The 25,641-nt window shown below is 43.5% G+C and overlaps 1 protein-coding gene across 1 annotated transcript; it reads right to left on the bottom strand.

Moving 5' to 3' along the window:
* Positions 1-1,329: 1,329 nt before the first annotated feature.
* On the bottom strand, positions 1,330-25,285 carry slc17a6b (solute carrier family 17 member 6b; the record flags this gene model as incomplete). Its single annotated transcript, XM_084154536.1, has 12 exons — positions 1,330-1,671; positions 1,801-1,928; positions 3,324-3,434; positions 8,685-8,817; positions 8,996-9,145; positions 15,775-15,917; positions 16,550-16,636; positions 16,777-16,864; positions 20,504-20,618; positions 22,508-22,626; positions 23,128-23,383; positions 25,212-25,285. The coding sequence occupies 12 exons, from the start codon at positions 25,283-25,285 to the stop codon at positions 1,330-1,332; spliced, it is 1,746 nt and encodes a 581-aa protein (XP_084010662.1).
* Between the last annotated feature and the right edge of the window lie 356 nt (positions 25,286-25,641).

Genomic DNA, 25,641 nt, shown 5'->3' with positions numbered 1-25,641 from the left:
TACTGATTGGCTACTTCTGGATCGGCTGGCTGGTCTTTCTCTAGTCTAAATGCTAGCCTGAATTGTCTTTCTCTGCATTGCACAGGCCCTTGATAGTGCCGGGCAGCATGCCGGCAAAATGGTACTTCTCCTGGAAAATATGGCAATTTCTTTATATTGTCCATGTGCTCTTATACATCATAGTTCTATTTCTTTAGTCACCATAGACAAACATTACCTTTAAACAACAACAAATCTCATTGAAATGCCTTGAAATGACTTGGAATTGACCAGACAATAAAACGGACATAATGATCATAAGTATTACATAACTGAGTTATGAACGTTTGTAACCTCCAATCCTACACTTTTAACAACTGATGTAACATTGTTATAGGCATGAAATCGAGAGCTTGGGACTACAAGGTTCTATCTGCAAAAATATGATTCTGAGATAATTGGCTTCAAAGTTCCAAACCCTCATTGGTTTGAATGGTGTCAGCAACTTTTGAACTCAACAACAGGAATTGGAGTATTTAGAGTATTATATGGGTAGAGAACATTGAACAGAATAAGGCTATGTCACTAACTCAATTTGACAAAAATGGAGATAGAACCATATAGTCCCAAGCTCTCGAATTGGTACTGTAAACACATGAGCAACGCTTCATCATTTCTTTCTTTCATGCATCTTAACAGACTTTTACATCAGCTGGTGAAAGTGTTATGTCGTTCTTCAAAACGTTATTGTATCTTTATGCCTCTTTGTGTTAAAGACCCAGTTTTACAAACACATAATAATAACAAAATAAAATGATATTGTGCATTAAAAGGACACACTACTTTCAGTGCATTCAGAAGAGATACTGTACAACCTAAGACATACAGTCTCATTCCTGGTTAAGACCCCTTTTCACACTGCAATGGCTGGCTCATGAGGAGTTGTAACAAGAACCAGTTAGGCATGATGATCCAGGATGCCAGTTAAATATTGTCTGATCGTACATAACAGGCTTCTACAGAATGAAGAAGCTCAGATTGATGAGGTGGAAATGGTTCACACTTACACACAATTGCACTCCAAATAAATATATCTATAATTTCTATGCATATTACATTTACAAATAGATCTGCCAATTTGATATGTGTTATATCTCTATAGTATTTTTTTATTTGTACAATAAAATTATCTTTTGAAGTAATTTTATCTTTTGAAATAATGACTTGAATTTGTGCAAACATACAACAATGGATTGTTATCTTTTTTGTTTGGTTTTTGACTCGTTTCGTCTAAACTGGTAAACACTACAAAATAAGTCTACCGTGTGATGGTCAGTGTGTCTGCTGTCTCTAGGAGTAGTCCTGGTCCTGCCTGTAGCCGTACGGCCCTCCCTCTGCCTCTTCCTGGACAAACTCCTCCTTCTTATCCCAGCCATCGGCCCAGCCCCCGTTCTGCGTAGTGGCACCGTACGTTTTGGCCGGACCGCCACCCAGGGCACCGTAACTCTGGGTGATGTCGCCCGTCTCCTCTGCCAGCTCATCCTCATCGATGAAGCCACACTTCTCGTCGCTGGTCAGCTCTGGGTCGGCCCACGGCTGCTTCTCTCCAGAGGCAAAGATGCCATAGAAGATGACTCCCCCATAGTGAACCAGAGCAGCGATGAGGAACACCCACTGCCACTCTTCTCGAGTCTGCATGGGGACAGATGGAATATAAAGTGTTTTATACAAAGTCACAGAGATTTGTAATTCTATCCGATAATGAATCTACATTTAATCATAATGTTTTATGGACTTTCCAAGGGTAACAGAATGTCTTACCTTGTTTTTTGTCATGGCACCTACGATCAATGGGCATACCATGCCAGACAGGGTGCCCACACCGTTGGATATGCCCATAAGGATACTGGCATAGCGTGGAGCAATGTCTAAGTGATTGACGTTGAATCCTGATGGAAAGAACGATCAGAATGAAATACAAGGTTTTAAGTGTAAAGTTACTCTCTATAAGACAGATCTCTAAGACAACAATTGATTAGCACTTGATTAAATAAAATCAAGGGATTATAGTTCTTGTGGTTTAACTAATTTCGCTATAACTTAGACCTCGATTCAATCAGTTTGAGCGTAAACCCGCTTTGGCCGACATCCGCATAGCGACTGTTGTTGGAGGTGTAACTTTAGTGTCACAAACCACCCCCTTCCTTATTATCCCCACCGTGTTAGAAGTTCAACACAGTGATATAAAGTTTAGGCTTCTAATGCATGTTTCCATGTTCATTTGGATGGGGGATTCATAGCCTATCAGTCTAATCGAGGTGTAGACAATAGATCATCACGCATTTGAGTGTTTGAACTTGTAACGCAGCTGCATGAACTTCTAATTATAAAGTCGTATTATAAAGTCGGTTGGTTTCGTACTTGCATCCAATGGCAGTGTCCACGATAAGCTAATGCAAGGAGCCGCTTGTGGATTTGACAGTTCTAACGCAGTTCTACCTCCGACACCGCCAAAACAACCGCTATGTGGGTGTCGGCTAATGCAGATCTGATTCTAGAATCTAGCCCTTAAGGTCTCTAGAGCTTTTGCTCATTCTTGGTAGGTATTAAAAACTACCATTAGTAATGACCTTTTCTCTTTAATTAAGAACATGTGTCCCTTAATGGAGTACTAGTATGTGGATGTATCAAAACTACTGAAATATCCAAAACATAATATAAATGTAATGGAAATGAAATTGCGATGAAAAACAAAGCACCATGCAGCCATCTTGTTGCAAAGGGAGTAGCTAGCCAGCCAATCTCCTCCCCCACACTGAGTGTCCTCTGTAGCTGCACACAGCCAGCCTGTATGGCAGCTCCTCCGGGACTTGCGCTGAATTATTAAATACTCCAGGAGAAAGCCCAAGAAAAATGAGTAGTAGTGAAACCAAGGTCTGCCTTGGAGCCACAAGCATCAGCTGGAATAGATGCTTGAGGAATGTGAGAAATCGTCCTTGTTCCCTTTGTAGCTGGATATTACTAATTGCAAGTCCTTAACCACACTGCTAACCCTAATGCCTAACCCTAACCTTAAATTAAATCCAAAAAGCTACGTTTTGTTTACTTGAATTTTGACAATAGCCAATTTTGACTTTGCAGCTGGCCCATCTAGAGAAAATCGCTGGCAAGATTCATGACAATAAACGTCAACCTGCAATAAATAGTGGCCATTCTAGACAGAATCTACAGTGTAGTTTGGAGATTTGTTCTCTTTCTACACAGAGTAAGGGAGGAGTCTCCTACAGGCAGCTGTGATCTATACTGGCAGACTCTCTGATACCATGTATTTAACAGGCACTGACCTGATATTGCAAATCCACTGAAGCCCACAGCAAGGACCAGGAAGGAAATGGCCACCGCTTTGGTGTGGGAAAATCCCACTACCAGCAGCAACGTAGCCTCCATGCCAAACCCTGCAGAGACAGACAGTCACACACATGCTACAGTAACCCAGGGTCTATGGGCAATCACAGTTGCAATTTAATTACACAAATACACAGTCAGTCCCAAACAGAATTGTTTTGCTACAGTCATTGTATCACGATCATACAGATTGTGTAAAAACATTATTATTCTATCAAACACATTTGGATATACAGTTGAAGTCGGAAGTTTACATACACTTAGGTTGGAGTCATTAAAACTTGTTTTTCAACCACTCCACAAATGTCTTGTTAACAAACTATAGTTTGGGCAAGTCGGTTAGGACATCTACTTTGTGCATGACACAAGTCATTTTTCCAACAATTGTTTACAGACAGATTATTTGACTTATAATTCACTGTATCACAGTGGGTCAGAAGTTTAAACAGCTTGGAAAATTCCAGAACATTATGTAATGGCTTTAGAAGCTTCTGATAGGCTAATTGACATCATTTGTGTCACGATCGTCAAAAGGAGCGGACCAATGCGCAGCGTTGCGAGTGAACATGATGACTTTATTATTTAAAGCAACCACTAAGAAAACAACAAATGACGATACGTGAAGTTCAAATACTGATACAGACTAACAGCAACACGGAAACAATAACCCACAACACAAAGGAGAAAACATACAGAATATATATGGCTCCCAATCAGAGATAACGAGCCGACAGCTGACACTCGTTACCTCCGATTGGGAGTCATCGACCAATCACCACATGACACAAACAAAATGAAACTCACCCATCCCCAACACCACCAAATGAAATACACCCAAACACATGAAAATGAACAACCCTGGCTCAATATAAACGTCCATAGAGCCAGAGTGTCACAGTACCCCCCCCTAAAGGTGCGAACTCCGGGCGCACCAACATCAGGACTAGGGGAGGGTCTGGGTGGGCGTCTGTCCATGGTGGCGGCTCTGGCCCCGGTCGTGATCCCCACCCCACCACAGTCACAACCTGCTTCGGTAGCCTCCTCCTAATGACCACCCTCCAACTAACCCCACCTGGACTAAGGGGCAACACCGGACTAAGGGGCAGCATCGGCCTAAGGGGCAGCACCGGGATAAGGGGCAGCACCGGGATAAGGGGCAGCACCGGGACAAGGGGCAGCATCGGGCTAAGGGGCAGCACCGGACTAAGGGGCAGCACCGGACTACGGGGCAGCACCGGGCTAAGGGACAGTACCTGACTAAGGGGCAGCACCGGACTAAGGGGCAGTACCAGGCTGAATGGCGGATCCCGGCTGGTCGGCTCTGTCGGATCCCGACTGGACGGCTCTGGCGGATCCCGGCTGGACGGCTCTGGCGGATCCCGGCTGGACGGCTCTGGCGGATCCCGGCTGGACGGCTCTGGCGGATCCCGGCTGGACGGCTCTGGCGGATCCCGGCTGGACGGCTCTGGCGGATCCCGGCGGGACGGCTCTGGCGGATCCAGGCTGGACGGCTCTGGCGGATCCCGGCGGGACGGCTCTGGCGGATCCAGGCTGGACGGCTCTGGCGGATCCTGGCTGGACGGCTCTGGCGGACCCTGGCTGGACGGCTCTGGCGGATCCTGGCTGGACGGCTCTGGCGGATCCTTGCTGGACGGCTCTGGCGGATCCTGGCTAGACGGCTCTGGCGGATCCTGGCTGGACGGCTCTGGCGGATCCTGGCTGGACGGCTCTGGCGGATCCTGGCTGGACGGCTCTGGCGGATCCTGGCGGGACGGCTCTGGCGGATCCAGGCTGGACGGCTCTGGCGGATCCTGGCGGGACGGCTCTGGCGGATCCAGGCTGGACGGCTCTGGCGGATCCTGGCTGGACGGCTCTGGCGGATCCTGGCTGGACGGCTCTGGCGGATCCTGGCTGGACGGCTCTGGCGGATCCTGGCGGGACGGCTCTGGCGGATCCAGGCTGGACGGCTCTGGCGGATCCTGGCTGGACGGCTCTGGCGGATCCTGGCTGGACGGCTCTGGCGGATCCTGGCTGGACAGCTCTGGCGGATCCTGGCTGGACGGCTCTGGCTGCTCATGGCTGGCTGACGGATCTGGCTGCTCATGGCTGGCTGACGGATCTGGCTGCTCATGGCTGGCTGACGGATCTGGCTGCTCATGGCTGGCTGACGGATCTGGCTGCTCATGGCTGGCTGACGGATCTGGCTGCTCATGGTTGGCTGACGGGTCTGGCTGCTCATGGCTGGCTGACGGGTCTGGCTGCTCATGGCTGGCTGACGGATCTGGCTGCTCATGGCTGGCTGACGGATCTGGCTGCTCATGGCTGGCTGACGGATCTGGCTGCTCATGGCTGGCTGACGGATCTGGCTGCTCATGGCTGGCTGACGGGTCTGGCTGCTCATGGCTGGCTGACGGATCTGGCTGCTCATGGCGGGCTGACGGATCTGGCTGCTCATGGCTGGCTGACGGATCTGGCTGCTCATGGCTGGCTGACGGATCTGGCTGCTCATGGCTGGCTGACGGATCTGGCTGCTCATGGCTGGTTGACAGATTGGCTGCTCATGGCTGGCTGATGGTGCTGGCTGGGAGGCTGGCGGTGGAGGCGGACCCCAGCCTCGGATTGCAGTCATCACCTCCAGCAGGGCGGCTCCCATCTGCAGGAGCTGCTCTTTCTGGTCCCGAACCTGAGCTTCCAGTCTAGTATGGGCTGCGTCGGCTCCTGCTGATTCCATAGCAGGTGTATGATTCTGTCTGGCGGCAGGCTCTAGCGGCTCCTGTCTGGCGGAAGGCTCTAGCGGCTCCGATCTGGCGGACGGCTCTGAAGGCTCATGGCAGACGGACGGCTTTGCAGGCTCAGTACAGACGGGCGGCTTATGCAGCGCTTGGCAGACGGGCAGTTCAGACGCCCTAGGGCAGACGGCCAGTTCAGGCGCCGTTGGGCAGACGGCAGACTCTGGCCGACTGGTGACGCACCCCGTAGGATTCGTGCGTGGAGCAGGAACAGGCCGGGCTGGGCTGGCGACGCGCACCTTATCCCTGGTGCGAGTGGCCGGAACAGGCCGGGCCGGGCTGGCGACGCACATCGTGGACCTGGTGCGTGGAGTAGGAACAGACCGGTCCGTACCGGGAACACCCACCACTGGCCTTAACTGGGGATCAAGAACGGACCGGACCAGACTGGGAACACACTTCAGTCTCTCATGCCGTGCCACAACAACTTCCCTCCTTCCACTCGCCAATGGCTCCCATACTCCGTTAGCCTTCTCTCCTTTTCTCCCTGTGGCAGCCTCCTGCTGCCCAGCTGCCCAAGCCATGTGCCCCCCCCAAAAAATTTCTTGGGGTTGCCTCTCTTCCACGGGCTTCCAGCCTTGCCTTCGCGCTGCCTCCTCGTACCACCTCCTCTCGGCTTTGGCTGCCTCCAGCTCTTCACGAGGGAGGCGATATTCTCCCGGTTGTGCCCAAGGATCCTTTCCGTCCAATAACTCTTCCCATGTCCAGACCCTCGGCTCCTGGACACGCTTGTTACGCTGCTTGGTCCTTTTGTGGTGGGTTATTCTGTCACGATCGTCAAAAGGAGCGGACCAATGCGCAGCGTTGCGAGTGAACATGATGACTTTATTATTTAAAGCAACCACTAAGAAAACAACAAATGACGATACGTGAAGTTCAAATACTGATACAGACTAACAGCAACACGGAAACAATAACCCACAACACAAAGGAGAAAACATACAGAATATATATGGCTCCCAATCAGAGATAACGAGCCGACAGCTGACACTCGTTACCTCCGATTGGGAGTCATCGACCAATCACCACATGACACAAACAAAATGAAACTCACCCATCCCCAACACCACCAAATGAAATACACCCAAACACATGAAAATGAACAACCCTGGCTCAATATAAACGTCCATAGAGCCAGAGTGTCACAATTTGAGTCAATTGGAGGTGTACCTGTGGATGTATTTCCAGGCCTACTTTCAAACACAGTGCCTCTTTGCTTGACATCATGGGAAAATCAAATGAAATCTGCCAGGACCTCAGAAAAAATATTGCAGACCTCCACAAGTCTGGTTCATCCTTGGGAGCAATTTCCAAACACCTGAAGGTACCACGTTCATCTGTACAAACAATAGTATGCAAGTATAAACACCAAGGGACCACGCAGCAGTCATACCGCTCAGGAAGGAGACGCCTTCTGTCTCCTAGAGATGAACGTACTTTGGTGCGAAAAGTGCAAAGCAATCCCAGAACAACAGCAAAGGACCTTCTGAAGATGCTGGAGGAAACAGGTACAAAAGTATCTATATCCACAGTAAAACAAGTCCTATATCGACATAACCTTAAAGGCCGCTCAGCAAGGAAGAAGCCACTGCTTCAAAACCGCCATAAAAAAGCCAGACTACGGTTTGCAACTGCACATGGGGACAAGGATCATACTTTTTGGAGAAATGTCCTCTGGTCTGATTAAACAAAAATATAACTGTTTGGCCATAATGACCATCGTTATGTTTGGAGGAAAAAGGGGTTGGCTTGCAAGCCGGAGAACACCATCCCAACCGTGAAGCACGGGGGTGGCAGCATCATGCTGCGGGTCTGCTTTGCTGCAGGAGGGACTGGTGCACTTCACAAAATAGATGGCATCATGAGGAAGGAAAAGGAGGTGGATATATTGAAGCAACATCTCAAGACATCAGTCAGGAAGTTAAAGCTTGGTCGCAAATGGGTCTTCCAAATGGACAATGACCCCAAGCATACTTCCAAAGTTGTGGCAAAATGGCTTAAGGAAAACAAAGTCAAGGTATTGGAGTGGCCATCACAAAGCCCTGACCTCAATCCTTTAGAAAATGTGTGGGCAGAACTGAAAAAGCGTGTGCGAGCAAGGAGGCCTACAAACCTGACTCAGTTACACCAGCTCTGTCAGGAGGAATGGGCCAAAATTCACCCAACTTATTGTGGGAAGCTTGTGGAAAGCTACCCAAAATGTTTGACCCAAGTTAAACAATTTAAAGGCAATGCTACCAAATACTAATTGAGTGTATGTAAACTTCTGACCCACTGGGAATGTGGTGAAAGAAATAAAAGCTGAAATGAATCATTCTCTCTACTATTATTCTGACATTTCATATTCTTAAAATAAAGTGGTGATCCTAACTGACCTAAGACAGGGCATTTTTAATAGGATTAAATGTCAGGAATTGTGAAAAACTGAGTTTAAATGTATTTGGCTAAGGTGTATGTAAACCTCCGACTTCAACTGTAATTGTGCATGATGTGCTGAAGGGGCTCTCTCACCTCCACAGTTCATGATCTTCCTGACTGTAGTGGTAGACAGAATGTTCCTGCTGCGTAGGTAGTCAGCCAACTGCCCTCCGATAGGCACAATGATTGTCATCACCAAGTGGGGCAGGGCAGACACCATGCCAACCTGAGGACAGGAACAGTTGCAATGAACATCAACATAGAGGTATTAAAAGGTATTTAAGTCAGATAGAGCCTAGCACAACATTTTCACACATCCCTCACCTAGGCCTTGAGTACCATACCCCAGCAACCCTGTTTGGTTAGGCTGGTGCCCTATCCTGGGAACGCTCCACTGGTCTCACCTTGCTTATCTCAAACCCAAACACCTCCTCGAAGTAAGCCGGCTGACTGATAAGCAGTAGGTAGAAGGTCCAGCTTCTGCAGAAGTTGGCCACGATGATTGCATAGACAGGCATGGAGGTGAAGAACTTTTTCCAGGGGGTCTTAAATTTCTACGATGGAGCAAAAGGGAGGAAAATACATGAGTTACCGGTGAAAGGGTAGCAGTGGTGAGAAAGAGAGAAACACAACATGCATGCAGTCTATAGAGAGTGCCTGTCCGCATATTCTGCAAGATTGATTGTATATTTGAAACAATTTAAAAGTAGGCTAAATTCTACAGCCCACACTTCTATGCAAAATATGAATTGTTGTTCAATATTTAGTTTATCAATAGATTATTGGGTTTTGGAAAGTATTCAGACTCCTTGACTTTTTCCACATTTTGTTACGTTACATCCTTATTCTAAAATGGATTAAATCGTTTTTTAATGACAAAGCAAAAACAGGTTTTTAGACATTTTTGCAAATATATTAAAAATAAAAAAACAGAAATATTACATTTAAATAAGTATTCAGACCCTTCACTCAGTACTTTGTTGAAGCATCTTTGGCAGCGATTACAGCCTCGAGTCTTCTTGGGTATGACGCTACATGCTTGGCACACATGCATTTGGGGAGTTTCTCCCATTCTTCTCTGCAGATCCTCTCAAGCTCTGTCAGGTTGGATGGGGAGCGTCGCTGCACAGCTATTTTCAGGTCTCTCCAAAGATTCGATCTGGTTCAAGTCTGGGCTCTGGCTGGGCCACTCAAGGACATTCAGAGACTTGTCCCGAAGCCACTCCTGTGTTGTCTTGGCTGTGTGCTTAGGGTCGTTGTCCTGTTGGAAGGTGAACCTTCGCTCCAGTCTGAGGTCCTGAGCGTTCTGGTGCAGGTTTTCATCAAGGATCTTTCTGTACTTTGCTCCGTTCATCTTTCCCTCGATCCTGACTAGTCTCCCAGTCCCTGCCGCTGAAAAACATCCCCACAGCATGATGCTGCCACCACCATGCTTCACCGTAGGGATGGTCCCAGTTTTCCTCCAGACGTCACGCTTGGCATTCAGGCCAAAGAGTTCAATCTTGGTTTCATCAGGCCAGATAATCTTGTTTCTCATGGTCTGAGAGTCTTCAGGTGCCTTTTGGCAAACTCCAAGCGGGCTGTCATGTGCCTTTTACTGAGGATTGGCTTCAGTCTGGCCATTCTACCATAAAGGCTTGATTGGTGGAGTGCTGCAGAGATGATTGTCCTTCTGGAAGGTTCTCCCATCTCTACAAAGAAACTCTGGAGCTCTGTCAGAGTGATCATTGGGTTCATGGTCACCTCCCTGACCAAGGCCTTTCTCCCCGATTGCTCAGTTTGGCTGGGTGGCCAGCTTTAGGAAGAGTCTTGGTGGTTCCAAACTTCTTCCATTTAAGAATGATGGAGGCCACTCTGTTCTTGGGGACTTTCAATGCTGCAGACATTTTTTGGTACCCTTCCCCAGATCGGTGCCTCGACACAATCCTGTCTCAGAACTCTCCGGACAATTCCTTCAACCTCATGGCTTGGTTTTTGCTCTGACAGGCACTGTCAACTGTGGGACCTTATATAGACAGGTGTGTGCCATTCCAAATCATGTCCAATCAATTGAATTGACCACAGGTACACTCCTATCAAGTTGTAGAAACATCTCAAGGATGATCAATGGAAGGATGCACCTGAGCTCAATTTCGAGTCTCATAGGAAAGGGTCTGAATACTTATGTAAATAAGGTATTTCAGTTTTTTATTTTTAATACGTGCAAAAATTTCGATAAACCTGTTTTCATTTTGTCATTATAGGTTATTATATGTAGATTAATGAGGATTTGTTTTTGTAATCAATTTTAGAATAAGGCTGTAACGTAACAAAATTTGGAAAAGTCAAGGCGTCTGAATGCTTTCCAAGATTAAATAGGCTATGATGTTACGCTCCTATCACACAGCAATACTGTAGCCTACCCATACTATCAAAATATTTTACATAAGGCCTCCCGAGTGGCGCAGCGGTCTAAGGCACTGCAGTGCTTGAGGCATCACTATAGATCCGGGTTCGATCCCAGGCTGTGTCACAGCCGGCCGCGACCGGGAGAACCCATGAGGTGACGCACAATTGGCCCAGCGTCGTCCGGGTTAGGGGAGGGTTTGGCCGGCCGGGATGTCCTTGTCCCATCGCGCTCTAGTACTCCTGTGGCGGGCAAGGTGCATGCACGCTGACGCGGTCACCAGTTGTATGATGTTTCTCAGACACATTGGTGTGACTGGCTTCCGGATTAAGTGAGCAGTATGTCAAGAAGCAGTGGCTCTCGACCTCTACCGAGTCCGTACGGGAGTTGCAGTGATGGGACAAGACTGTAACTACCAATTGGGGTATAAAAAATATATAGAGTAAAGAAAATGGCTGCTGTCAAAATTATCACATTTTATTGATATCGATATTGAAAAGAAGTGTGTGTAATTATTAATTATCTTTTTTTGTGAGTTTGATTTTCAAATTGTTTCTAGTAAGTGAATTTCTCAGGAATAGTTAAGTGAGTTGTAATATTTTTTTATAAATAAGAGCTTATCAAGAAATGTAGTGGACACCCAGATGCAACTATGTTTTTCCCCATTTGTTCATATTTACATCCTAATGACCACTACAGAGGACAAATGCACACTTACAATAAAAGATAAATAACCATATAAAAAAATACATATACAGTGGGGAGAACAAGTATTTGATACACTGCCGATTTTGCAGGTTTTCCTACTTACAAAGCATGTAGAGGTCTGTAATTTTTATCATAGGTACACTTCAACTGTGAGAGAAGGAATCTAAAACAAAAATCCAGAAAATCACATTGTATGATTTTTAAGTAATTCATTTGCATTTTATTGCATGACATAAGTATTTGATCACCTACCAACCAGTAAGAATTCCGGCTCTCACAGACCTGTTAGTTTTTCTTTAAGAAGCCCTCCTGTTCTCCACTCATTACCTGTACTAACTGCACCTGTTTGAACTCGTTACCTGTATAAAAGACACCTGTCCACACACTCAATCAAACAGACTCCAACCTCTCCACAATGGCCAAGACCAGAGAGCTGTGTAAGGACATCAGGGATAAAATTGTAGACCTGCACAAGGCTGGGATGGGCTACAGGACAATAGGCAAGCAGCTTGGTGAGAAGGCAACAACTGTTGGCACAATTATTAGAAAATGGAAGAAGTTCAAGATGACGGTCAATCACCCTCGGTCTGGGGCTCCATGCAAGATCTCACCTCGTGGGGCATCAATGATCATGAGGAAGGTGAGGGATCAGCCCAGAACTACACGGCAGGACCTGGTCAATGACCTGAAGAGAGCTGGGACCACAGTCTCAAAGAAAACCATTAGTAACACACTACGCCATCATGGATTAAAATCCTGCAGCGCACGCAAGGTCCCCCTGCTCAAGCCAGCACATGTCCAGGCCTGTCTGAAGTTTTCCAATGACCATCTGGATGATCCAGAGGAGGAATGGGAGAAGGTCATGTGGTCTGATGAGACAAAAATAGAGCTTTTTGGTCTAAACTCCACTCGCCGTGTTTGGAGGAAGAAAAAGGATGAGTACAACCCCAAGAACACCATCCCAACCATGAAGCATGGAGGTGGAAACATCATTCTTTGGGGATGTTTTTCTGCAAAGGGGACAGGACGACTGCACCGTATTGAGGGGAGGATGGATGGGGCCATGTATCGCGAGATCTTGGCCAACAACCTCCTTCCCTCAGTAAGAGCATTGAAGATGGGTCGTGGCTGGGTCTTCCAGCATGACAACGACCCGAAACACACAGCCAGGGCAACTAAGGAGTGGCTCCGTAAGAAGCATCTCAGGGTCTGGAGTGGCCTAGCCAGTCTCCAGACCTGAACCCAATAGAAAATCTTTGGAGGGAGCTGAAAGTCCGTATTGCCCAGCGACAGCCTCGAAACCTGAAGGATCTGGAGAAGGTCTGTATGGAGGAGTGGGCCAAAATCCCTGCTGCAGTGTGTGCAAACCTGGTCAAGACCTACAGGAAACGTATGATCTCTGTAATTGCAAACAAAGGTTTATGTACCAAATATTAAGTTCTGCTTTTCTGATGTATCAAATACTTATGTCATGCAATAAAATGCAAATTAATTACTTAAAAATCATACAATGTGATTTTCTGGAATTTTGTTTTAGATTCCGTCTCTCACAGTTGAAGTGTACCTATGATAAAAATTACAGACCTCTACATGCTTTGTAAGTAGGAAAACCTGCAAAATCGGCAGTGTATCAAATACTTGTTCTCCCCACTGTATATTTTCTTTCACCCCAAACACTTGTTATGTTATGTAAAAAAGAAAATAGGAGGCTAATGTAACGTAACATACCATTGTAAATAGTGTCAGTGTCAGAGATTGCCCTGAGACCATGTTGTGTACTTACAGTAGCCAACATAGGCCTACTTCAATGTAAAATATCAACTTTCGACTATATATTATAAACCGTGATGCCAATGGGATTACAAAACTTGAAATATATACAGTGCATTCAAAAAGTATTCAGACCCCTTCCCTTTTTCCACATTTTGTTACGTTACAGCCTTGTTCTAAAATTACATTATTTTTTCCCTCATCAATCTACACAGAATTGCCCATAATGACAATGCAAAACAGGTTTTTCAAATTTTTTTGCAAATGTATACAAAATAAAAAACAGAAATACCTTATTTACATAAGTATTCAGACCCTTTGCTATGAGACTCGAAATTGAGCTCAGGTGCATCCTGTTTCCATGATTTGGAAAGGCACACACCTGTCAATATAAGGTCCCACAGTTGACAGTGCATGTCAGAGCAAAAACCAAGCCATGAGGTCGAAGGAATTGTCCGGAGAGCTCCGAGACAGGATTGTGTTGAGGCACAGATCTGAGGAAGGGTACCAAAAAATGTCTGCAGCATTGAAGGTTCCCAAGAACACAGTGGCCTCCATCATTCTTAAATGGAAGATGTTTGGAACCACCAAGACTCTTCCTAGAGCTGGCCGCCTGGCCAAACTGAGAAATCAGGGGAGAAGGGCCTTGGTCAGGGAGGTGACCAAAAACCCAATGGTCACTCTGACAGAGCTCCAGAGTTCCTCTGTGGAGATGGGAGAACCTTCCAGAAGGACAACCATCTCTGCAGCACTCCACCAATCAGGCCTTTATGGTAGAGTGGCCAGACGGAAGCCACTCCTCAGTAAAAGGCACATGACAGCCCGCTTGGAGTTTGCCAAAAGGCACCTAAATGACTCTCAGACCATGAGAAAAAAGATTATCTGGTCTGATGAAACCAAGATTGAACTCTTTGGTCTGAATGCCAAGCGTGACGTCTGGAGGAAACCTGGCACCATCCCTACAGTGAAGCATGGTGGTGGCAGCATCGTGCTGTGGGGGTGTTTTTCAGCATCAGGGACTGGGAGACTAGTCAGGATAGAGGGAAAGATGAACAGAGCAAAGTACATAGAGATCCTTATTGAAAACCTACTCCAGAGCGCTCAGGACCTCAGACTGGAGCAAAGGTTCACCTTCCAACAAGGACAACAACCCTAAGCACACAGCCAAGACAACGCAGGAGTGGCTTCGGGACAAGTCTCTGAATGTCCTTGAGTGGCCCGGCCAGAGCTCGGACTTGAACCCGATCGAACATCTCTGGAGAGACCTGAAAATAGCTGTGCAGCGACGCTCCCCATCCAACCTGACAGCGCTTGAGAGGATCTGCAGAGAAGAATGGGAGAAACTCCCCAAATACAGGTTTACCAAGCTTGTAGCGTCATACTCAAGAAGACTCAAGGCTGTAATCGCTGCCAAAAGTGGTTCAACAAAGTACTGAGTAAAGGGTCTGAATACTTATGTAAATGTGATATTACAATTTTTAATTTTTAATAAATGTGCAATAAATTATAGAAATCTGTTTTTGCTTTGTCATTATGAGGTATTGTGTGTAGATTGATGAGGAAAAAATAGAATTTCATCCATTTTAGATTAAGGCTGTAACGTAACAAAATGTGGAAAAAGTCAAGGGGTCTGAATACATTCCGAATGCACTGTATAGCCTATCTTTTTGGTAGGCTACTAAGTCCAATTCAATGAGAGATGCGCATGGTAATTTGTTGTATGGCTACTTCAGGAATATGAACCCATCACGGCTAGATAAGGTGAGGAATTTATTCTGCAATGGATATGAAAATAAAATAAATAGGAAACTGATTCCTATGTCTATATGTTAGATTAAACAAATAAAACACATAGATTTTCACTCCACTAGCAGAGATGCGCATACGCATGGTCTAAAGTTTGCAGGGAGGTGAGCACATTCTCACAAGTTAGATTTTTATTAATGTCAACTTTTTTGGTGTGAAACTGGCGCATGCGCATTTAGGGGTATATTTTGTACTTACTAGCGGTTCATACATGAGGCCTCAGGCGAGCAGAGATCAAAACACGCCTAAGTAGAAAGTGGGGTATAGCACCATCTCCCAATTTAATACCATAGGAATTGATTTGAGGAGAAGTGGACTTTGAAGACTTTGAGAACTCTGTTCTAATATCACTCAGAAAATATATTGGCCTACTATAAAACTTTGTCAAATTTTCACACTGATTTTGATTATTTCACTGAAACAGAGAAGCAGGGCATGAGGTTAGTTGAGTGAAAGTTGTTTGAAACCCTTCAAACAACTTTTATTCAACCAACCTCAAGCCCTGTCCCTCACCTCAGCAGGGCCCATGAGCTTGGCACTCTCCCCGATGCTCTCCTCTATGTAGACACGTTCCTCCTGGGTGATGGTAGGGTGCACAGCAGGACTTTCATACGACACCAGGATCCAGAACATATACCAGAAGATCCCAAAGCACCCTGCACAGTGATATTGAGATTGTTACACAGGATAAATAAAATATGGGTTGTGGATTATGTAACTATTCCAGTCATTAGGGGTCCAAGCACAAAGCTACAGAAACCCTATTATAAATGTGTATTAATCGTGTCATTGTTGTATGTGGACACGTGAAAAGCTTAGATTGGCCTATATGAAAACATGAAATTCTTAACAGGCAGCCTGATCTTTCAGAAATCCCCCAAAGACTAAACCCCAGACAGAAAGGCCAAATTCATCTAGTCCAGGGAGAGATGGAAAATTATTGGAGAACAGACACACCAAAACATTGGGGAGAAATCAATGGTCTGGACGTCTGAAAGCATCAGCAACTAGCTTTAAAATCTCCTGAAGATGATGTACTATACTCAACATATTTTCAAATAGGTTGTTGGTTAAAATGTGATGAAGATTTTAAAAAAGAATTTAGAAAAGATTGGAAGCTATATAAAAAAAAAGAAAGAAAGTTGAAAACTCTATATATGCTCCCAACAATTGAATCGGTAAACCTAACCAACGTTTTGGCACGCAGTGCCTTCTTCAGGATGGGTGTGCATCAGCTCATGCTTTTTCCATTTGGAAGCTATAACATCGGCATGGAACTCTATCATACCATAGAGATAGAATACAGAGGACCAGCCTGAGTACTGCACCAGGATCCCTGCTAGAGGCATGGCTATGACAGCACCAGCATAGGAACCTGCAAGAGGAAATGGTAGAGAGGGGTAAGAGAAGAAGGAAAAAGGACATCTAAATAGTCAGCAGTACAACTACTGTACCTCTTGCTTCACTACCATAGTGTGACAGGTAAGATAAGATACTATTGAAAATAATATTTACCACAGAAGGAGGTGGTAGCCAGGCGACTCCTCTCCAGAGGGGGAGCCCACTTACTCCAGATCCCATGGCAGGCTGGGTAGGTCACTCCCTGGGTAGGTCACACACACCACAGAACCATGAGCAACTAAGAGTAGGTAACTGGTTTAAACTAAATAAATAAATAATACTGCTGCTATTATTATGAAGTTATAATTAATAAGATGGCCAGAAAATTCTGATGATCCTGCTCCTTATGGCAATAGTAATGGATTCTAGCGACACTGCTTAACACTTAGTTTTTAGCATTTTATTAGGATCCCCATTAGCTACTGCTAAAGCAGCAGCTACTCTTCCTGGGGTAAACACAAAACATAAAACATGACATAATACATGTACACAAGTACATCACAAGGACAGAACTACATCCATTTTAAGTATACACGCTTTCTTACATTTATGCCTTCATAATCATGTGATTCATAGACACTATTGAATGCAAGTGCAAAACACTAAAATGGAAATGCAATAACAAGGAGGTGCATTGCAAATAGGTTGACACTTTTCGTTAAATTCCCCTGATGTGAATATAGCAACCTTGTTCTGCTAAATTCCCTTGACGTGAACAAAGCTACCTTGTTTCTATAGTTACCACCCTTAATAATGGATATCCTGGGGTAAAGCTAAGCATAGACTTTTTACAGTTACAACACACAATGGGTTAAAACATCTAATTAAAAAATAAGAATAAATGTTTTATTTGTCACATATAACTGCAGTGAAATGTGTTGTTTTACAGGGTCATAGTAGTACGGCGCCCCTGGAGCAAATTAGGGTTAAGTGCCTTGCACAAGGGCACATCGACACCTTGTCAGCTCAGGTATTCGAACCAGCGACCTATCGGTTACTGGCCCAACACTGTAACCGTTAGGCTACCTTTCCTGGGATAACATGTCATCTCTTAAACTGGTAAGCCTTTTGTTACAGTTACCACCCGCTATGGGTTTCATTAGGTAAAATACAACATTTATGAACATGAAATAACCATGCACTGAGCACAGACATCAATTCAACATCTAGTCCACGTTGGTTCAAATTACATGGAAACAACGTTGATTCAACCAGTGTGTGCCCAGTGGGCAGGCCTTAAATCTTGAGCCTTATTACAGTCTATCGCCCTTAACGAGATAGCTGAGATATAGTGTAATGTGTTACTGTACCCACTATGGGTTTCATTAAGTAAATGCAACATTCATTTGTCATCTTAACCTTGTCTTCTAATCTTTCTTCACATGTCCTTCAAATACTTCCCCCATTTTGGCTCAACTGATTAATACATATACATTTTTTTAAATAAAAAACACGAGGTTGCACAGAACCATTTTAAAGACTAATTGTAGGAAACTGTGTGATACAAATAGATGGTTTCAAACATAGATTGTCACAGAATAATGGGACAAATTGTAAACATAAGACATACTAATAATAGATTGGCCTACACTGAGCTGACAATCACTTGAGGAGATCCTACCAGATATGAGCTGGCATGGTTGTAAATCAAATATGATCACAAACAAAAACCAACATTCTCTTTTCATTGCCTTTTTGATTAACATTAATAAGAGACGCAGTGCGCTGAGCTAACTGATGAGCCTCTCATAACACTGACAATGCTGCTGCCATTAAATGTTAATTAGCTGCTAATTGGAACAGAGTGTGCTATTGGAAAATGCAATCTGCATGGACATGCTAGGAGGAGATTTCTCCTAGCTATCCACTGAACTGATCTGAGATCACTATACAGTGTATGGATCACTTTTAGGTCCTCCTGTATGCACATGGAATGTATACCACTCCCAACTTAATTCATTGTGCACAATTTACTGAATATATCCAAAACACTGAAGCCTTTCCTTACAGAGACAAAAACAAGACATAACCAGATTAGCCTTTGTCACCTGATGGCTCATTCAAATCAAGAGACAGACGTGGGCACTGGGCACAGATGTGAATTCAATGTCTATTCCACGTTGGTTCAACGTAATTTCATTGAAATGACGTGGAAACAACGTTGATTCAACCAATGTGTACCCAGTTGGGAGCTACTGGCCCAGTTTCACCTCAGCCATCAATGCCAAACATGTAGATGTGCTGTTGTTATTGAATTACACCATTCATTATCACAAGACATTCATCTGAACCCTATGTATATTACTCACAGCCAATGCAGCCTATAGCCAATTATTTTAAAATAATTATTGCATTGAAAGTAGTTAGTAATGAGTCAGGGCTGTGAGCATAAATACACATTTCCATTCTCTGCAAGATAATGGACAATAAAGTATTATTCTAAAATTCCATCTATGGTGTTCAAAATGATTCTCAATGGTTGGCTCTGCTGCCAGGATGGTGTGTCGGTTTAGCTGGATGTGTTGTAGCCTGCCCTTCAGTATCAACACGGCATCATGTTTTACTATACAAGGCAGCAGCTGCCAACATCTCATGTTTCACTATGCCTACTGGACAGTGGATTTATGAGCTGCTGATGTATCAGCACATTGTCTTTGGGAATCTGATTCTGGCTAGACCAGCATTTTCTTAACTGTGGTGTTACTACCAGAGAGCAGAGCAGATATGTTTCAACAAGTTTATTGGTTTATTCTGATCCCTATTAGCTTTTGCCGAAGCAGCAGCTATTCTTCCTGGGGTCCACACAAAAACATAAAACATGACAAGTAACAACCCACCGGGCACACACTGGTTGAATCAACGTTGTTTCCACGTCATTTCAATTAAATCACGTTGAACCAATGTGGAATAGATGTTGAATTGACGTCTGTGCCCAGTGGGAAAACACTGATACACTGATAGACAAGAACAGGCACACAAATGTAAAATACAACGATATACAAACAATACAACTAAATAATAATGTGCGTGTTAGAGTGTGTGTGTGTGTGTGTGTGTGTGTGTGTCATTTCACAGTCCCTACTGTGCCATGAGATGTTGTTTTATCCATTTATTTAAAGGTAATTTTGGTGTTTGCTTGAGTAATTGGAGATGGAAGGGATCATGGCTCAGGATAATACTGTGCATTGCCTTCAATTCGTTTAGGACTTGGGGACTGTGAAGAGACCCCTGGTGGCATGTCTTGTGGGGTATGTATGGGTGTCTGAGCTGTATGTTATTTGATTATGCAGACAATCTGGAATTTTCATCACCGTAATATTTCTCATAAAAACTAGAAGACAAGCAGTTAATCTCTCGTCAACTGTCAACTAGGAAAGACTGGCATGCATGTTGTTGATGTTAGTTGTGTATGTGCAGTTAAGGGCAAGGTGTGCTGCTCTGTTTTGAGCCAGCTGCAGCTTTGCTAGGTCTTTCTTTGCTGTACTTGACCATATTACTGGACAGTAATCAAGATGGGGCAACTAGGACAGTTAATTTTTGTGTCAAAAAAGCAGAACATCTTTTTATAACAGACATAGAGGAGAGGAAACGACAAATACCCAGCTGCAGATCAATACAACAGTCTCACATTTCCCCAGGGTGCATTCTGGCTGTTGTACTGACTCTATTCCATTGCCTCTGATATACTGTAGCCTAATCATAATCGAAATGCCACAAAGGAAAACTGGCTATTTTCGAAAACGGTGCTATTGACAGGATAGGCCTACACAGGTTCTATTACAATTTGCATATCAAAAAGAGCTCTCCAGAAATGTGACTTTTTAATTAAAGAAGCCCTTACCTCCACCAGCCCTTGCAATATCCTCACAAAGATGACCAGTCCATAATGCGTCCGCGCCGCAGAGGGGATTAACATATTGAGCGTCGAGGTAAGGAAAATGGCTAGACCGAAAACCCTAAAAGAAATAAAAATATGAAAACATGCATATATAGTATGTCGTAGGCCTATAGATAATGTTCATAAACAATGTATCCAGTAGACCTAGCGATTTATTTTAGGTTTATTCATGTTTTGCCCAATTTATTATTCAAAGCGGGAAACAGAAATAGCATAGGCCTAGGCCTCTCATTGACTTCATGTTTAATTTATTAATCGCTGATTTTTTTATGGCCATTCTGGTTATATTCAGCAGGGACCCATCGAACATATCACAGTCCACACTCGGTTACTGGCTTACTATCAAAAATTGACTTAGTCCTATTCGAATAGGCTATTCAATATAATTTCTCTATCCCTTTTTCTAACGGTTATATAAGGCCTATATTCGGCCGGTTGGTTTTATTCTTCTAATCAAATTGCCAATCTTACGTCCAAAATATATATAATTTTCTTGCATAATTACAATATTCAAGACTAGGATTTTTTCATGTCAAGCATTAGCTAGTGCACCGTTAACTTTTCTATTTAGGTTAGATAGCAATAATTAAATTGGAGAAAGAAATTAAAGCGTGATGACAGGGAGTGCCGACAGCAGACTGCATTGGTTTGAGCGCAGCTGAGCCAGTGGAGGCAATCCCTAATGAATAACACGAACCATGGTTTTTTAAATTTTTGTCACGTTTTGTACACACCCCGAGACCCCGCCCCTCCCACAGGCACGCGGGGGGCAACCTCTAATCCGATTGAGGCAACTCGCTGGCACGAGACAGGTTGATTCGATTACATCTCAATGTCAATCAAGAAAGCATATAGACAATAAACATGTTATACATTATACAAATGGAATATATCTTACATATTTAAATAGCCTGCTCAACAAATAATAATATTGTATATACTCAACAAAACATTTTATGTTGCTAAATGGATTGTTTTTCTTCATGTCTATTAAGGGTATGAATTGCGATCACCAAATGATTATGGATACTACTATTATGAACAGTGGACCAAATATCCACTAAAATATATAGTCATTAAACCTAGATTTCCTATTATAATATCCTATATTTAAATGCTGCTCAGGTCTCATGTAGGCTAGGCCTAAACCTTATTTATAAGCCATGTTTAGTGTGCACCGTGCATATGAGCGTGAGTAAGCCTTTGGCGACGAGGACCGGGCTGGTCGCCATGCCCCCAGAATGCAGCAAATTAGACACGGCTCCCCCCGAGGACCTCATTAACAGGTGGCAGAAAGCCCTGTGGACCGGAGCTACACGGTCAAATCTCAATGGCCCTGCCAACGTCGGCGACTGAGCGTCTCCCTCCCAAATTAATTCCCCATTAATGGCCTTCTCCATTGCAGTCACAGTGTCACACTGGTTACTAGGCCTACCTACTGTCTGTTAAACCTTGGCTCGCAATATAGGCCTGTAAATCCTCCCTCTCATTCACAATGAAGTACGAATTTTCGTAAAGATTTGAAACGTCCAAGTAAACGGCCAAATGTAGCCTATCCTTGTGGGATGCCATTGTGTCTGCAACATTTTCATACCATTAAAATATAGATTTTGTTTGAAAATTCGTTTATCACATAATTTATTCTGACGGGAAGAGGTGTGATAATAACAAGATGAAAACCGAGAATATATCCAGGCTTCAGTAGCCTGCATCCACATCATCATCACCACAGTTTATCGGAACAAACATATTGGTTACATCTCTTTATGACTAAAATAAATCAGACCTATTTTCATTTTTTTTCTTGAGGGTCGTTCATTTCATGGTGATACATTTTAGTAATCAATTGAATAATAACGAATAAATCCCATTTGAGACTGTGAGAAGGAAAGCGAACTTTTGTTTAAAAAAATATACATATATATATATGAATGTAGGCCTGCCTACCTGTTAGCTGCCAGTCTCGAGCATATGTACCCTCCCGGGATCTGCGTCACTATATAGCCCCAGAAAAACGAACCATGGATCATACCGACTGTCTCTGGGTCCCAGTTGAACTTTGCTTTCTTTCCAGTGAAATAAGAACAAAGACAATAAAATAAACCATTAAAAATCGATGAAACATCAAAATAAATCCTCTTCACATTCATAATTCCATTGTAATTCAATATAATAATTCACAAAACGTATAATACCGTATAATAACCTTAATAACCAAAGTCTATGGCTCTCATATCATAACAGGAAATAGGGATATACCGGTACACCATTTCGATGTGTAGGATACACAGGCTAAATGCTGTGTTATTATGGGATACAGTAGTTTAGTTTGGTTGTGGCATACCTATCATGGCTGCACTGAAAAAGCATGGAGCAAAATTAATCTCGCTATCAAACCCATACATTAAGGGTAATGTTCCTTTGCTTATTCTTTCTTTGCAATACAAGGTCAGGTCAAATGTGAGAATATTAAGAGATCTCCAACGACTATTTTTAGGGCCGACAAATTATGGAGCAGGAGGGCGGTGACACGATGTTGACGTCAGTAAAGTGTGCACCACACACACCTCTGTGATGATGATCTTCCCATCTTTGTGTATCGTACTGTTGTTGACCATGCCCACGATGGCCACGCCCAAATTGCATCGGATGCCGAAGGAGATACAGAAGCCTAGACCGCTCATGATGGCGATGATGTATCGGCGGGGCAGCCCAAAACACGTGCAGTCGCACAGGGGTGCTTTCTTCTCCTGGGCCTCAGAGGGCCTGCCATCCTCTGTTAGTTCGATAACTTCACCAGTTCCCTGTCGCTTCTCCATCACCCTGCAAACAGCCAGATTAAAAATAAAATAAAATATCATCCAATTTCCTCGGTTGATCAGCCTCAAATTAATAGATTAGCCTACGTTTGATATTTGATTGTTATGCATAATAAAGGCATGTTAGTTTAGCAAAAATTCAGGCCTGTAATTATGTTAAATTATAGACCTACAGGCCTATATATTATAGCCTGTAGCCTTCAAAATATGGCCTGCATTATGTCCAATAATAGTATTTAAAATGTAGACGTTTTAGTAAATAAGGAAGGAGACTAATTTATATTTTAAAACCATCTTCTTCGGATAGCGTACTAAAATATCATTTTATTAGGTTATCTAGGTCTACATTAAATATCTTTGCCTATTCAATCCGCTGTTTTATGAGAATAGTGTATTCGCCCCAACGACTGGGGGCGCTATTTGATGAATCATAACCAACACGATTCAGAACATGACAACTAACATGATCTAAAACATATTTTAGATTTTTTCATTACACGAAAAGTCTACTTTAGCAAGGTAATTAAACATCTATTAATAGAAAATAGCGCTGTATGTTAGCGGAACCAGGTTCAATTTAATCAAATGCCAAAAAAAAAGCATCGTACACTGGAGCACGAAGCAACTGAAGATGCGTCCACCGCATTGCAGCAACCGCTCACCTTCACCCTCATTTGCATTCACGGATTGGGCAGTTGCTCATCTCTCCAGGCAAACATTCATGCAGCGGTTTCAAATGTATTTATGGCCATATGCACAATTAATTCGTTTACCAAAAATAAGCCCAAATAAAGCTTAGGCTCCAGTTCCAGTATTAGGCCTTTACCTAAAATGTTTTATGTGAAATTGGCATAAGGATAAAATGACAAGGAACTCTCTATCTTATTCACAACGGCACTATAACAGTGAAGATAGCTAATTAAGCACTCCTGTTTAGAATATACATTTGGAATATCAAAACTACTGCCCATAATGTGTCATTATATGAATTACATTAAGGTGATCATTTCGTTATGCCCAACGAAAAATACATATTTTTTACGCAATAACATGTAACTGTTATTTCATACAGCCTAAGTTTAAAATGGGATTTGGAATCCAAATAGGCCTATCGAAGGAAGTAACAATGAATCGAAAAAAGAATATCCAAACCAAAACGAAATATATTAATTTAGAGCTTCAACAATACATTGATTGACAGTAGGCTACAACTACAAGCATCAGAATAGATGTCTGAATGAAGCCCTTGCCACTTAGCAAGAAAAATCAGTTAGACGTTTAGGCTACTAGTAATAAATCGATACCCATCCCGTAAATAATGAAAGCGATAATAATAATAATAATAATAAAGAGATACCCTCACACAACTACAGGAGGTTTTCAGTAAAATATTTAAAATATTACAGGGACCCGGTCACAAGCCAATTCCAAACGAAGATAACACTCCGTGGATTTTTATCTAATAGCATACATCCTAGGCTAGTTCACGGCAAATGCATTTCACAGCTATCTGTTTAATGCATAAATGTGTTATTGACTTTTTCCACATGCATCAAGGTCCTTCCTGCGCTTTCACGAGGTTATGCAGAATTGCAGAATTTTCCCACTACGTCTATTAGAGGCGTGACCATGACTGCAAGCTGTTTGAGATAAAAGTAACACACTTCTCGGCATGGGATAGGAACGTACAGTACAGTAGTGGTCTACTACCATTACACCACCATATTACACCACCATATTGTAGGCCTATCACTTGAAAATACAGAAATCATAACCAGCCCCATGTTTAAACATGGGCTAACCTGCATATAAAACTACATTTTAACACCTACTTGTACATCTGCCCCAGGGTCTTCGCCCCAAATTCCTTCATTCCCTCTTTGGCTCTCATCTTGACGGACTCCATATCCAAATGTGATGTTTTTCTCAAATATGTCTACTGTTTAAGCTTCATGTTACGGTGCAATGTGACCGAACAAACCCGTGGAGCAAGCGATGTATCTGATTCTTTGAAAAGAAAAGCAGACAAGATCTGTAGCCTATCACGCGTCGATCGCTGTAAAAACGCCTACATATGAGAGAAATCAGATGAGCTCTGATTCCCCATTCAGCATTATAAACTCATCGTTCGCATCGCGTACAAGTGCATGCAATGCCATCGCGATGAAAATCAACAGATCATTCCTAAAGCGAACGAAAGAGAAAAACGTTAGAAGCGTCTACGGTGATAACCATATAATTTAAAACAAAAAACAACCAGTA

The sequence above is a fragment of the Coregonus lavaretus genome (genome assembly GCF_964263955.1).
Source record: "Coregonus lavaretus genome assembly, chromosome: 37".
In the NCBI taxonomy this organism is placed as follows: domain Eukaryota; kingdom Metazoa; phylum Chordata; class Actinopteri; order Salmoniformes; family Salmonidae; genus Coregonus; species Coregonus lavaretus.
The sequence above is the reverse complement of the archived record's forward strand: the minus strand, read 5'-3'. Positions and strand labels throughout refer to the sequence as shown.